Genomic DNA, 12,231 nt, shown 5'->3' with positions numbered 1-12,231 from the left:
CATCTTGATTCGCTTGAATTTGCAATGTGTCCTACATTTCTGGATGGTTTTTCAAATGTTTACTGTACTTTAATTTGCAGGCCCAAAAAGCTAATATTAAAAGCTTTCAAACAATATTGGTTTGTCTTTAAAGACACATCTATAGCCTACTTTAAGAATAAGGAACTTGAACAAGGAGAACCAGTTGAAAAATTAAACCTTAGAGGTAAGAGGATCCAGTATCTCAGTATGTCTTGACAAGGCCCATCAAGAGGGTGAAAGCATGATCACCCAGTGAAGCATGTTCACTCCCAGAGAAAAATCGGTCTGTCATGGGCTGTCAATGGCCACCTGCCTGGAGCTCCTCCTCCCCGTGAAGTACGAACCTGGAATGCAAATCAGTGAAAAAACAATCAGTTATTATGCTGCCCGTTCTTTCCCAGTGTGTCCAAGTCTCTGATGTGATGGTAATTGTTGTCATAAATATAGTACATGAGACATTGTTGGAACCTGTAAAGCTTTCTGAATTCCAAAACAACTATGTTTAATTCAATGTCACATTTGGGCTTTATGTCTGAAAATGGCTGTGAGTGTACTGGTAACTCCATTAACTAAAAATTTAATTAACTAGCGCACTCAATTCCCTTATCATTGTGACAATCAGAGAATTCCCTCTCCTTTAATTCTTTCAAAGTTTATGTTCAATAACTGATCATATGAGTTAGCCAAATTAGCCTGAAAAGGAAGTCAATCGATGACACATTTAAGAAATCCATAAAATAAAATATTTTTATTTATCCATGTTAAGTTCATAACTTACCTAGTAATCATTTAATTCAGCAGTCCCTAGCCTTTTTGGCACCAGGGACTAGTTTTGTGGAAGACTGGTTTTCCACAGATTAGGAGCAGGGGTCGGGGGACGGTTTGGGGATGGTTCAAGCACACTACATTGATTGTGCACTTTATTCCTATTATTGTTACATCATCTCCACCTCAGCCCATCAAGCATTAGATCCCAGAGGTTGGGGACCCCTGCTTTAATCAATGTTATCAGCCTGCTCTTCAGTTTTTCAGAAGAGAGTCAAATCTGAAGAGTTTATGTTCAAATTCTTTGTTTTTAGATGCACATCTGATATTTGTCTAATAGATTTCTCAGAACTCAGTTCTTTCCCTGCCTTCTGTCGTTCAGGTTGTGAAGTTGTGCCAGATGTAAATGTAGCAGGGAGAAAATTTGGAATCAAATTACTAATCCCAGTTGCTGATGGTATGAATGAAGTGTATCTGAGATGTGACCACGTAAGTAAAATCACTTCTCTTTTACTAAGCCTCAAGACAAACCATCTCAGTTGTTTTCTCAAATCAGAGCGCTCATCAGTCAGTTCCTGCTTTTTAACAATCACAAAAATCATAAAGATACGTACCAATAAGCATTCTGCCAGGTGACTAGGGATTGGATGATTCAGGCTGTGGGCAGCTGGACAAATCTGCTTCAAGCCATCCACCTGGCTCAGCTTGGCTCTTTACCACTGGCTGAGCTCACGGGCTTTACTTTGAGCCCCAGGCTGCCTGGGGAGGCTCTTCTCATAGTGATGGCAGAAGTACCAGAAGGAGAGTGGGAATGTGTGAGACCTCCTAACGCTTAAGCCTGGAGTCAGTTGGTAGGTACACTGTCATTTCCACCCACACTCCGCTGATTAAAGCACATCCTTGGCCAGGCCGAAAGTCAAAAGATGGGAAATTACACTCTGGCTCTGATGGGAGGGACTGTAAAATTACATGGCTAGAGACGTGGATGCAAGGAGGGTGATGACTGAGGCCAGTGATTCAGTGAGCCACACCTACTGTTGCCCTGAAGAATTAATTTCACTCTTCACCCACATCCCCTAGGCTTCTGGGACCACTCCCCTTTGCTTCCTGATTTGCTCCCTGAGGTAGCAAATGAGCACAGACATTAAAGAACAGTAGAAGCCACAACTAGCTGGTTCACATCCACCAATATGAGAAGTCAGTTAATGATTTTCCTCACTGTCTTTTGTCAAAGGGATAAGACATGATATGAAAATGGGAATATACATCAAGGACGTTCCCCAGTAGTTTCAATTTTCACCTGTCTGTGCTCCATGAAGCTCCTTGTGTCCTTGGTTCATCTTTACATTCAAAGTTCACCACATAGAATTTCTCACAGTCGACATTCCCGTTCTCCAGTCCTTTGGTATCTAGTAACTCAACACAGGACACAAAACGTCTCATATGGTGTTAAATTAGGTGATTAACAGACAGTTCAAATGCATGCCACCCCACATCTTCTAGAATGATGGTCCAAATCCTGCTCTGTTCCCAGCATGGCAGCTTTGTACTTGAACTTGCTTCTCAGCCCTCTGGTGTTTCTTGCAGGAGAGTCAGTATGCCCAATGGATGGCTGCCTGCATCTTGGCATCAAAGGGCAAAACCATGGCAGACAGCTCCTACCAGCCAGAGGTCCTCAACATTCTTTCTTTTCTGAAGATGAAAAACCGGAACTCAGCATCTCAGGTGGCTTCTGGTCTCGAAAACATGGACATAAACCCAGAATGTTTTGTGTCACCTCGGTGTGCAAAAAAGCACAAGTCTAAACAGGTACTGCTAAGCAGGCTGGGGTGATTATTTGCAGTACATTCTGTATTTTCTGAAATAGAATAGGGAATTAAATTGATTGAGATCATCATCATGAAAAATCAGCTAACGGGGAAATTTAACTATGAACTGGGTATCAAATGATATTAAGAAATTATTGTTAATTCTTTAAATATTTATCTACTGGACTGTGTTGGATCTTAATTGCAGCATGAGGGGTCTTCACTGTGCCATGTGGGCTTCTCTCTAATTGCAACACACAGGCTCTGAGCATGCAGGCTCAGTCACTGTAGCACATAGGTTTAGTTGCTCTGTGACATGTGGGATCTAAGTTCCCCAACCAGATATTGAACCCATGTTCCCTGCATCGGAGAGTGCATTTTTAACCACTCGGCCAACAAGGAAGTCCCAAATTATTGTTAATTTTGATAGCAATGACTGCACTACTAACTGAACATGGCGGTATTCCCAGAATAAAAATTTTAAAAGAATGATTTAGTCCCCACAAATTAAAATTTTAAATTTATGCTTCCATAAGAGTGGGTTGAAAGGTACACAGTAAAATGATTCAAGTAGAACCATTGCCCATGGAGACCCCACAGACCCCAGAAAGAAAGCAAGCCTACAAATTACCTGATCATCCTGCTTCTCCCCAGTGATTTGTGTGTATTATAGAAAAAGAGAGAGAGAGAATGAATGAATGAATGGAAAGGAATTGTCTTTGTGAAGCCGCAGTTGGGTCTTGTATTCATTCTTCTCACTGGAGACCTGAAGCCAACAGGATACTTGCTGTAGAGAGTCAGTGTCTGCTAAAGGGAATTTGACATCTTCCACTTCTGCTTAGCTGGCAGCCTGCATTCTGGAAGCCCACCAGAACGTGGCCCAAATGCCCCTGGTCGAAGCCAAGCTGCGATTCATCCAGGCATGGCAGTCTCTACCTGAATTCGGCCTCACCTACTACCTTGTCAGGTGATTATAATGCTCACCTGCCTCTTACTTTCTGTTCAATTCTAAGTGCCTTCCTTGGAATCCAGTTTATTCTCATTTGGTCTAGAATATAAAATTCTCTTTTTTTTAAACTTTAGAATACTTTCTGTTCACAAATGGCCATCACTTTTGGCTGCTCATAACAATCTTCCATACCTCTGTTAAGAGTGCCTACCTGATCTCTCTGCTTCTCCTGCTTGTTCCCTAAGTTTTCAATTTAGCAGCCTGTGTGATCCTTTTAAGTCAAATCCTGTCAGGCTTCTTCTCACCCCATCTAAAGGCATTCTGTCACACTCAGGGTAAAGGCCAAATCCTTACAGTGGCCCTGCAGGACCTTAACTCTAGAATTTCACTTCCTCTCCCCTCATTCATGCTGCCCTAGCCTCTTGGCAGGGAGCCATGCTGGCCTCCTGGCAGGGCTTTGAGCATGAGGGGGCTGGTGAGGGAAAGAGAGCTCAGGCCTTTGCCCTGTGCCCTCCGCCTAAGATACTTTTTCTCCAGGTATCCACATAACTCACGCCCTCATAGACACCAGTTCTTCAATCAAATCTTCTTTCTCACTAAGATATCCCTGACACTCTATTTAAAATTGTAAGAACCTCCTCCCCATTATTCCCTGTCTCACTTCTGTGCTTTATTCTCATTCATGATCTTATCTGACATATATATTTCATTTATTCATGACCCTCTCTCCCAGTTAGGATATAAGCTCAATGAGGTTAGGAATGTTCTTTCTGTCTGCTTAGGTTGCTGTGCCTAAGCAGTGCCTAGAAGGGTGCCTGGCATACACAATTGGTACTAATTTGAATTAATTGACTTGACTACCTCTTATTTTGCTTTCCTCTAATGTCAATTTCATTTAAATGATGTCAGCAGGACATCCTAATTCTCTCCAGCCTTTATATTCTCTCTATCACAATAATAATGCCCTTTGCAGAAAGTTAACCCCTCATTGTCTACTTAATTATTTCGAAATGTTGGTATTATTTTTAAGAAGTTGTGTGTGAATAAACATCATGTCACAGGAAGTAGTTACATCTTTTAATTAAATTTTTTCAGATTTAAAGGAAGCAAAAAAGATGACATTCTGGGAATTTCATATAATAGGTTGATTAGAATCGATGCAGCCACTGGGATCCCAATTACAACATGGAGATTTACAAATATGAAACAGTGGAATGTAAACTGGGAAATCCGGCAGGTAAAGTGAAAGTCTGGATACATTCAGTATTGAACCTATTAAACCTGTGCTCCCTCAGAACTGCAGCTTATTCTGATTTTAAGAAGGTATTCTTATACCTAGAATTTAGAAACCACAAGCATGTGGTAATTGTCTGCTAAAATAATCATAGGCAGTTCTGGGCAGTTCCCTAACAAGTATAGGCCAAATGCTTTTGAATTAACATAAGTTGGCTTGGTCTCCATACAGACAGACTCTAAAATTGCTCAGTAGTTTAATTTCCTTCAACTCATGTATGATTATATAAGATTTAGGCTGATAATTACTTAGCAGAAGTCACCTGAGATGCATATATCATACAGAATAAATCCAAAACAGGCCTCATCTGACTGGCTGCCAAGAGGTATAACTGGTTGAGGACTCCCAGGCTCAACTGACCATGTGGAAAGCATTCTAGTCCCAAAGGGGAAAAGTACCAAAGCCAGCATGGTACACAGGGGTGACAGGGGAAAATTCCACCTCCGACTTCAGGAGCCGTCCACCACAATCATCTCTGCCCTGGGAACCAGGCCACACCTACGTCACAGGCTGTGCTGGACTGAGTCAGAGCCACCTGAGAGTCCTGATGGTTTAAAACATTCTTCTAATGATGACAGAGGAGCTCTACCTCATTCCTGTGGCATTCCTATTTTTCCAGTAGAAAGCTGTCAATGTAGAGGGAGGTTAAGAGGCTCGCATTTTTTTTAAGAACCATGGATTCCTCTCAGCACAGCTGTTGACAGTCTTAATTCTTTTGTAGAATGAAGGTCTGAGATTAGATGGCCTCTAAGGCAGTGGCTTGAAAACCTTGCTATACCCTCAAGGCCATATAAATCCACCTCTGGGAAATGGAAATCAAAACTACAAGGTGCCACCTCACACCAGTCAGAATGACCATCATCAAAAAATCAGCAAACAATAAATGCTGGAGAGGGTGTCAAGAAAAGGGAAACCTCCTACACTGTTGGTGTAAGTTGGTGCAACCATTCTGGAAAACAGTATGGCGGTTCCTCAGAAAACTGAAAACAGAATTACCATATGATCCAGAAATCCCACTCCTGGGCATATATCCAGACAGAACTCTAATTCAAAAGATATGTGGACCTCTATGTTTAAAGCAGCACTATTCACAATAGCCAAGACATGGAGACAACCTAAATGTCCAACAACAGGTGAATGGGTAGAGAAGATGTGGTCCATAGATACAATGGAGTACTACTCAGCCGTGAAAAAGAACAGAATAATGCCATTTGCAGCAACATGGATACACCTAGAGATCCTCATACTAAGTGAAACAAGTCAAAAAAAAGGAAGATAAATACCATATGATATCAATTATATGGCTATACCATATGATACAGAACCTAAAATATGGCACAAATGAACAAAAACAGAAACAGACTCACAGACACAGAGGACAGACTGATGTTTGCCACAGGGGAGAGAGTTGAGGGAGGGATGGAGTGGGAGATTGGGTTTAGCAGATGTAAGCTTTTGTATATAGAATGGATAAACAGGGTCCTGCTGCATAGAACTATGCAAAGAACTATATTCAGTATGCTATGATAAACCATAATAGCAAAGGCTATTGTAAAAATGTATACACACACACACACACACACACACACACGTGTGTATATATATATATATATATATATATATATATATATATATTGGGTTGGCCAAAAAATTCATTTGGGTTTTTCCAGAAGATGTTACAGAATGAACAAACAGTTTGGCCAACCCTGTATATATATATATATCTGAATCACTTTGCTATACAGCCGAAATTAGCATGGCATTGTAAATCAACTACAATTTTAAAAAATAACCCAACTGTGTACCTTAAATAGGTCTGTTTATTATATATCAGTTATACCTCAGTAACACCATTTGGAAAAAAAAATCCAACTCTGGGAATGGGCAAGGTCAGTGACTGTTTTTTTTAAAGGTTTTTAAAATAACATTTATTTCTTAAAACTTATCATGTGCATAATAGGAAACCAAAAAACACAAAAGGCAAAAAACAAAGTCATCCATAATCACAAGCAGTTTACCATTTGATGTGTCTTTCTAGGCTTCATTTGTTTATCTATAAAAGTAAGCATCCATTTTTATATAATTAAGATCATATAGTCATATAGCATGGTTTTTCACACATCATGAATATTTACCATTTCAAAGTGCCAAAGCTATATGAGTATTTGATAACCAAGAATACACTACACCAACTCAATCTAGAAGGAAAAAATGTAGTCCTACCTTTCCTGGGACAAAAATTTCATAAAAGTAAAAAATGGCGACAGACTCTACATAAAGATGTTGGCAGAGTCATGATTAAAATACGACATTCCCTTAATATTCCATTAAAAGTGAGACATGAAGCAAAATATAAATATGAACACCTCCACATATATCCCTCCATTTATACTTCCTCTTCCCCTCTGCTGCCAACCTAATGAACAAGTCCTGACCTATATTTCTCAGATGGATTAATAAGTCCATGTCCAAGATGCTACTTTTTTATCAATTATAACAAAGATATTTACAAATTGATTAATTCAATAGTTCTACTTTTTAGTCATATGTTGTCACCTCAGGACATCTAAAAGACTTAGATGTTGCAAATAGAGAATGAACTTTGCGAAGATGTCTTGCTTTGTGTATAAGGACATTTCAACATATCCATTGTTGTATAAGTTACATGCATTTTAGCTTTGCTGTATATTCTTTGTAAATACTGGACAGTATGTCCCAATTGTATAATATCTAGTCTCTAGATATTAAAGAGTAGCCAATGTTTGACAAAAGTACAGTTAGTAAACTAACACATTTTGCACACTTTGTGTTAAAATTCATTGAAAGGCCATCTTCTGAAAGGGACCTTTGGAAGTGAAATTGTAAGTCACATCTAAGTGACACACGTGCCCATACTTACCCACTGTTGGATGATGATGGAAAGAAGAAATTGAGAGAAATGAAGCATTCTAGATTAGAATGTTTCTATGTAGATCATCCATTCTTAAGGTCCTCAGCTGATTCCAGTGGTAGCCAAGGTAGAGAACCCGTCAAGCTTCAATTTCTTCTAGTGTAGAGTTTATGACTTCCAGCTGGGAAGGACTGAGGGCCGTGGCCATGGAAAAATGCATGTGAGCCTTTTCTTCTCCGCTCAAAACTCTGCAAAGCATCCTGTCCCTCCACACACAGTGTTTAGACAGTTCTTTCATCTAAAGAGACAGACAGGAAATATCTTTGCATTAGGTCTTAGTGTTTTCCCAGGTGCGCGGCAAAGTTGACACCACAAGAGGGCGCACGGAGAGCAGAGATGTTTTTCTCTAAGCTTTGATGCAAGCAGTGGGGTTTTGTGAGGTTCGGGAAAAGCTGTCAGCACCTCAGCAGTCCTCAGCTCTGGACCATCTCCAGCCAAGCGGCTTCTTTTCGATCCATCCTTGTGAGTTTTAAGCGTACCTATGCCTTCCCCTTCCAGGTGGCTATCGAGTTTGACCAGAACGTCTCCATTGCGTTCACCTGCCTGAGTGCGGATTGCAAAATCGTGCATGAGTACATCGGAGGCTACATTTTCCTGTCCACCCGCTCCAAGGACCAGAATGAAACGCTTGACGAGGACCTGTTCCACAAGTTGACCGGCGGCCAGGAGTGAGCACAGCAGGCCTGCTGGGCCTACACAGAGGGCGGCCTCCCTGGAGCTGGGTCCATGGCCCGAATCGTGTGTACGCTCCAGGCTGACAGCATATATGGACACCCAGACCCTCTCCTTATTTCAGACACCTTGCCTAGCACATCCGTCCCCCACCTCTTCCCTCTGCCACCTGTGGTGGAAGGAGCCTGGTAACTTAAAATGTGGGGTGGGAGAGAGCACCGTACTTGGCATTGCTCTAAGGCCCCACCTGTAACTTGAAGAGCCTGTGCGTACAGGGTTGGAAGCTGCCCGTGTGCTTATGGCTTGGTTGTTAAGTCAGAGGAAAGCCAGGTAGCACATGTAGTAAGGACAAATCTTATTCCCCAAACTCAGGTATGAAAAGAAATAGGTCTTTCCTTAACAGAAGTGCTTTTACCTGCCATCTTGTGGAACTGGTAGAGGGAGCCCTGATTTTTCTTACGTCCTGGGGATCAAGGTCTAGGGTGCAGGTCTGGGGGAAGGTGGGGTTACCTGGTACTAGTTGGTGACAAGGCGTCAGAGTAGTGGCCCTTGGTGGCATGAGTCCAGAGCGGCATCTGCCAAGGTGATCACTGACCCCTCTTGTCTTGGACACAGGTTACTGCCCCCCACCCCGCTGCAAGTCCCATTCCATTCCAGCCACCTTTAAGTCCTTCTAAAGACGTGATAACACATGGGTTCTGGGAATCCCACTCCTCAAAACTGCTTCATGTCTCCAAAGCTTCTACTCTGGGTTGGGGCTCAAGAAGATGGGTCCAATTCTCTCTTCACAAAACCACTTCATGCATCGAGGCTTCCAGCAAAGTTTCCATTGCAACCCGTCAGGGAGAGAAGAGCAGGACAGCCCATCCCCAAAGCCCACCAAATTTAAGAGCTCTTGGCATCCCTGGAGACTTCTACTGGGCCTTTGGCTGGTGGGTGGGTGGGGTAGGGAAGCCTTGCTCTTATCACTCAACAGTGTTCTCTTAGATTTGTGTCTGTTTACGTGACTGTGTTCACTCAGTTGCTCAGTTGTGTCTGACTCTGACCCCATGGACTGTGACCCACCAGGCTCCTCCATCCATGGAATTTTCCAGGGAAGAATACTGGAGCAGGTTGCCATTTCTTACTCCACATGAATTTGAGCAAATTCTGAGAGACAGTGGAGAACAGAAGGGCCTGGCATGCTGCAGTCCATGAGGTCACAAAGGGTCAGACATGACTTAGCAACTGAACGACATATGACTCATGGCCTTTCCCCTAAAGGCTTTTGACTTTTGTAAATCAAAAGCTGATAACAAACCTTTTTTTTTTCCTCCGCTTTTTGCTTTGTCATCTCTGCCATGAGACATGAACATGGGCCAATTAACAGCTGCCTCAACTGTCATTTTCTGTTTTGGTTTCATTGTTGGGATGAGTTTTAAGAAAGTAAAAAGCAGTACTGGGGATAGAAGGATATATGAGATGTATTTTATTATGTTTTTATAAATATTCTTCTGTCACACAAAGGATATGGGTTGCAAGGTTAAGGCCGAGACTCCCTTTCCACTTTAAAGTTCCTTTAGGATGCAAAGCTCAGGGGGCCTTGTTGGACCTTAGATGCCCAAAGACATCCACTGTTGCTTTATTTTCCAACAGAGCTATTTGAGAAGACAGATCTCTGCAATTCTGGGGGCCACCTCAAGACAGCTTTGGCTGGGGACTCTTCAGCCCTGAGGCAGAAGTTGTCACTGGAAGTTCCTCTTTCAGCCTCACCTTAGAAGTGAATGTTAGTGAAGAATCTTCAGGCCAATACCTGAACTTCTGAGGCCTGGCTTAAAGATTAATTGTGCCTCAGGCACTTGACTCATCTGGTCCATGTCAGAAAGAACTGAGTTTGAAAATCCCTGGTGGCTCAGAGGTTAAAGCGTCTGCCTGCAATGCGGGAGACCCAGGTTCAATCCCTGGGTTAGGAAGATCCCCTGGAGAAGGAAATGGCAACCCACTTCAGTATTCTTGCCTGGAGAATCCCATGGATGGAGGAGCCTGGTAGGGTACAGTCCACGGGGTTGCAAAGAGTCAGACACGACTGAGCAACTTCACTCACTCACTCATACAGAAACCAGTGCCAAGTGAATGGTGCTGAAGTTGGTGGTTATTTCTCCATAGTCCTGGGTCCCATTATTTTAGAACCTAGCTGGGGCCTAGATTAAAATAGTGCTCCTTGATATCACAGTTTACCCGTCTGCTGTCAAATACAGCTCTGCCTAATTTACCAAAACTAGACCTTTGGTTCAACTTTCTTCCTCAGCTTTTCCTAGTTGTCTGATATTTCCATGTAAAACTCAAAAGAGTTGACTGGTTTTAACCAGACTTTTAAGGGAGCATTTCTTCCATGACTACACAGCAACATCCCAGAGGAAAAAGCAAGTGTGACAAAAATCATAAACATTGCTATTCTAAAGAGCAACTTACAGATTTTTTACATTGGGTGCAAAGGTCACCTGACTTCCTATGATGAAATTTGAAATTAATGTGTGGCTTTCAACCTTGTTTGTTTTCTTATCTATGGTACATGGGGAAATCTGCATTTTTTTGTTATTTTATATGACTTTTTAAAAGTTTTCTACAGATTTGAATATGGTCTAATTGTGTCATCTCCAGTCTATTGACTCTAAAAAGGTGTATATTTTCTCCACTTTGAAAAAGAAGTGCAACTTTCAGGTTTAACATATGCTTTTGCTCACAGTTCCAAGATTTGAGCATATTCTCTGCAGTGAGATTGACTTAGAAACATTACTTAATCATTGGTTTCAACTTTTTTTTTTTTAAATCAACTGATCATCACCAGATTTTCTGACATATAGTGAGCTCTTTTTATCCAGGTCTACCTTTTGGAAAAAGCACCATAGATCAAAAATAGCCAGAGGCATCAGAATGCCTCTGATGTATGGTCAAATGTCAAGGGCACATGTTTCATTTAGATGGTCCATAAGAATTAGGGATGTGGAGTTTGTAGACATCCTTTCATGCAGTTCTTTTTTTTTTAACTGCAGTTGATTTACAATACAGTTACAATACAGTTGTATTAGTTTCAGGTACAGATTCTTTTCCATTATAGGTATTACAAGATATTGAGTATGGTTTCAGGTACTGTTGCAACCTTTGTGCAATTCTCACATCAACGCATAAGGGGCAGGAATGACTTGCCTTCTCATTTCACAAAGGAGAAACCCGGCTCAGTAACTTGCCCAAGGTAATACCAAGAGTAAGCAATGGAACAAGATTGAGAGGCAAGTCTTAACTACAGAGACCATTGACCTTAGCGCAGCAAACCCCACAAAAACCTGTGCAGCATTGAAATGCCTACCCCAGCCCCAGTACAGGCCTCTCCTGAGCTCAGTGTCCCCGTTTCACACACTGGTGGGGGAGGGCCAGGGAAACTAAAGGGTTGGTTGCCTCCGAGGAGCTGGGGAGGTGCAGGGGTATCAGAAAGGTCTGGGAGCCAGAGAAGTGAGTTGCCTCACAAGTATTTTGATTCTGGGAAAGTTTCTTTTTCAGTCCCAAGGTCAAAAAAGTAAGCAGATGAATCTTTCATTTGAAAACTCATCTTTGAGTTGCAGGCATTAGAAGCAAGACATCCTGAAATTGCTTAAAATTTTTAAACAGTTTTTTTTTATTCACTTGTAAGTAAAGACTCTTTTTTTCACTTCAGTATATTCAGCAAAGAGTGAAATAGAAAAGGAGGCTCCTTTCCACTCCTCCAACCTCCCTGAGAGATTCCAGGCTGACAGGA

General features: G+C 41.8%; 1 protein-coding gene across 4 annotated transcripts in view; it reads left to right on the top strand.

Moving 5' to 3' along the window:
• Positions 1-11,074, top strand: part of FERMT1 (FERM domain containing kindlin 1) — a 59,203-nt gene extending 48,129 nt beyond the window's left edge. For all 4 annotated transcript variants that reach the window (XM_060396894.1, XM_004014352.5, XM_042229747.1 and 1 more), the window contains 7 exons: positions 81-205; positions 1,169-1,275; positions 2,374-2,595; positions 3,437-3,561; positions 4,639-4,780; positions 8,286-8,455; positions 10,095-11,074. In XM_060396894.1, coding sequence (XP_060252877.1) covers positions 81-205; positions 1,169-1,275; positions 2,374-2,595; positions 3,437-3,561; positions 4,639-4,780; positions 8,286-8,455; positions 10,095-10,104 — 901 coding nt within the window. In that variant the 3' untranslated portion in view covers positions 10,105-11,074. The remainder of the gene's footprint in view (positions 1-80; positions 206-1,168; positions 1,276-2,373; positions 2,596-3,436; positions 3,562-4,638; positions 4,781-8,285; positions 8,456-10,094) is intronic.
• The last annotated feature ends 1,157 nt before the right edge of the window (positions 11,075-12,231 follow it).

Source organism: Ovis aries, chromosome 13 (assembly GCF_016772045.2).
Source record: "Ovis aries strain OAR_USU_Benz2616 breed Rambouillet chromosome 13, ARS-UI_Ramb_v3.0, whole genome shotgun sequence".
NCBI lineage: Eukaryota > Metazoa > Chordata > Mammalia > Artiodactyla > Bovidae > Ovis > Ovis aries.
The sequence above is the reverse complement of the archived record's forward strand: the minus strand, read 5'-3'. Positions and strand labels throughout refer to the sequence as shown.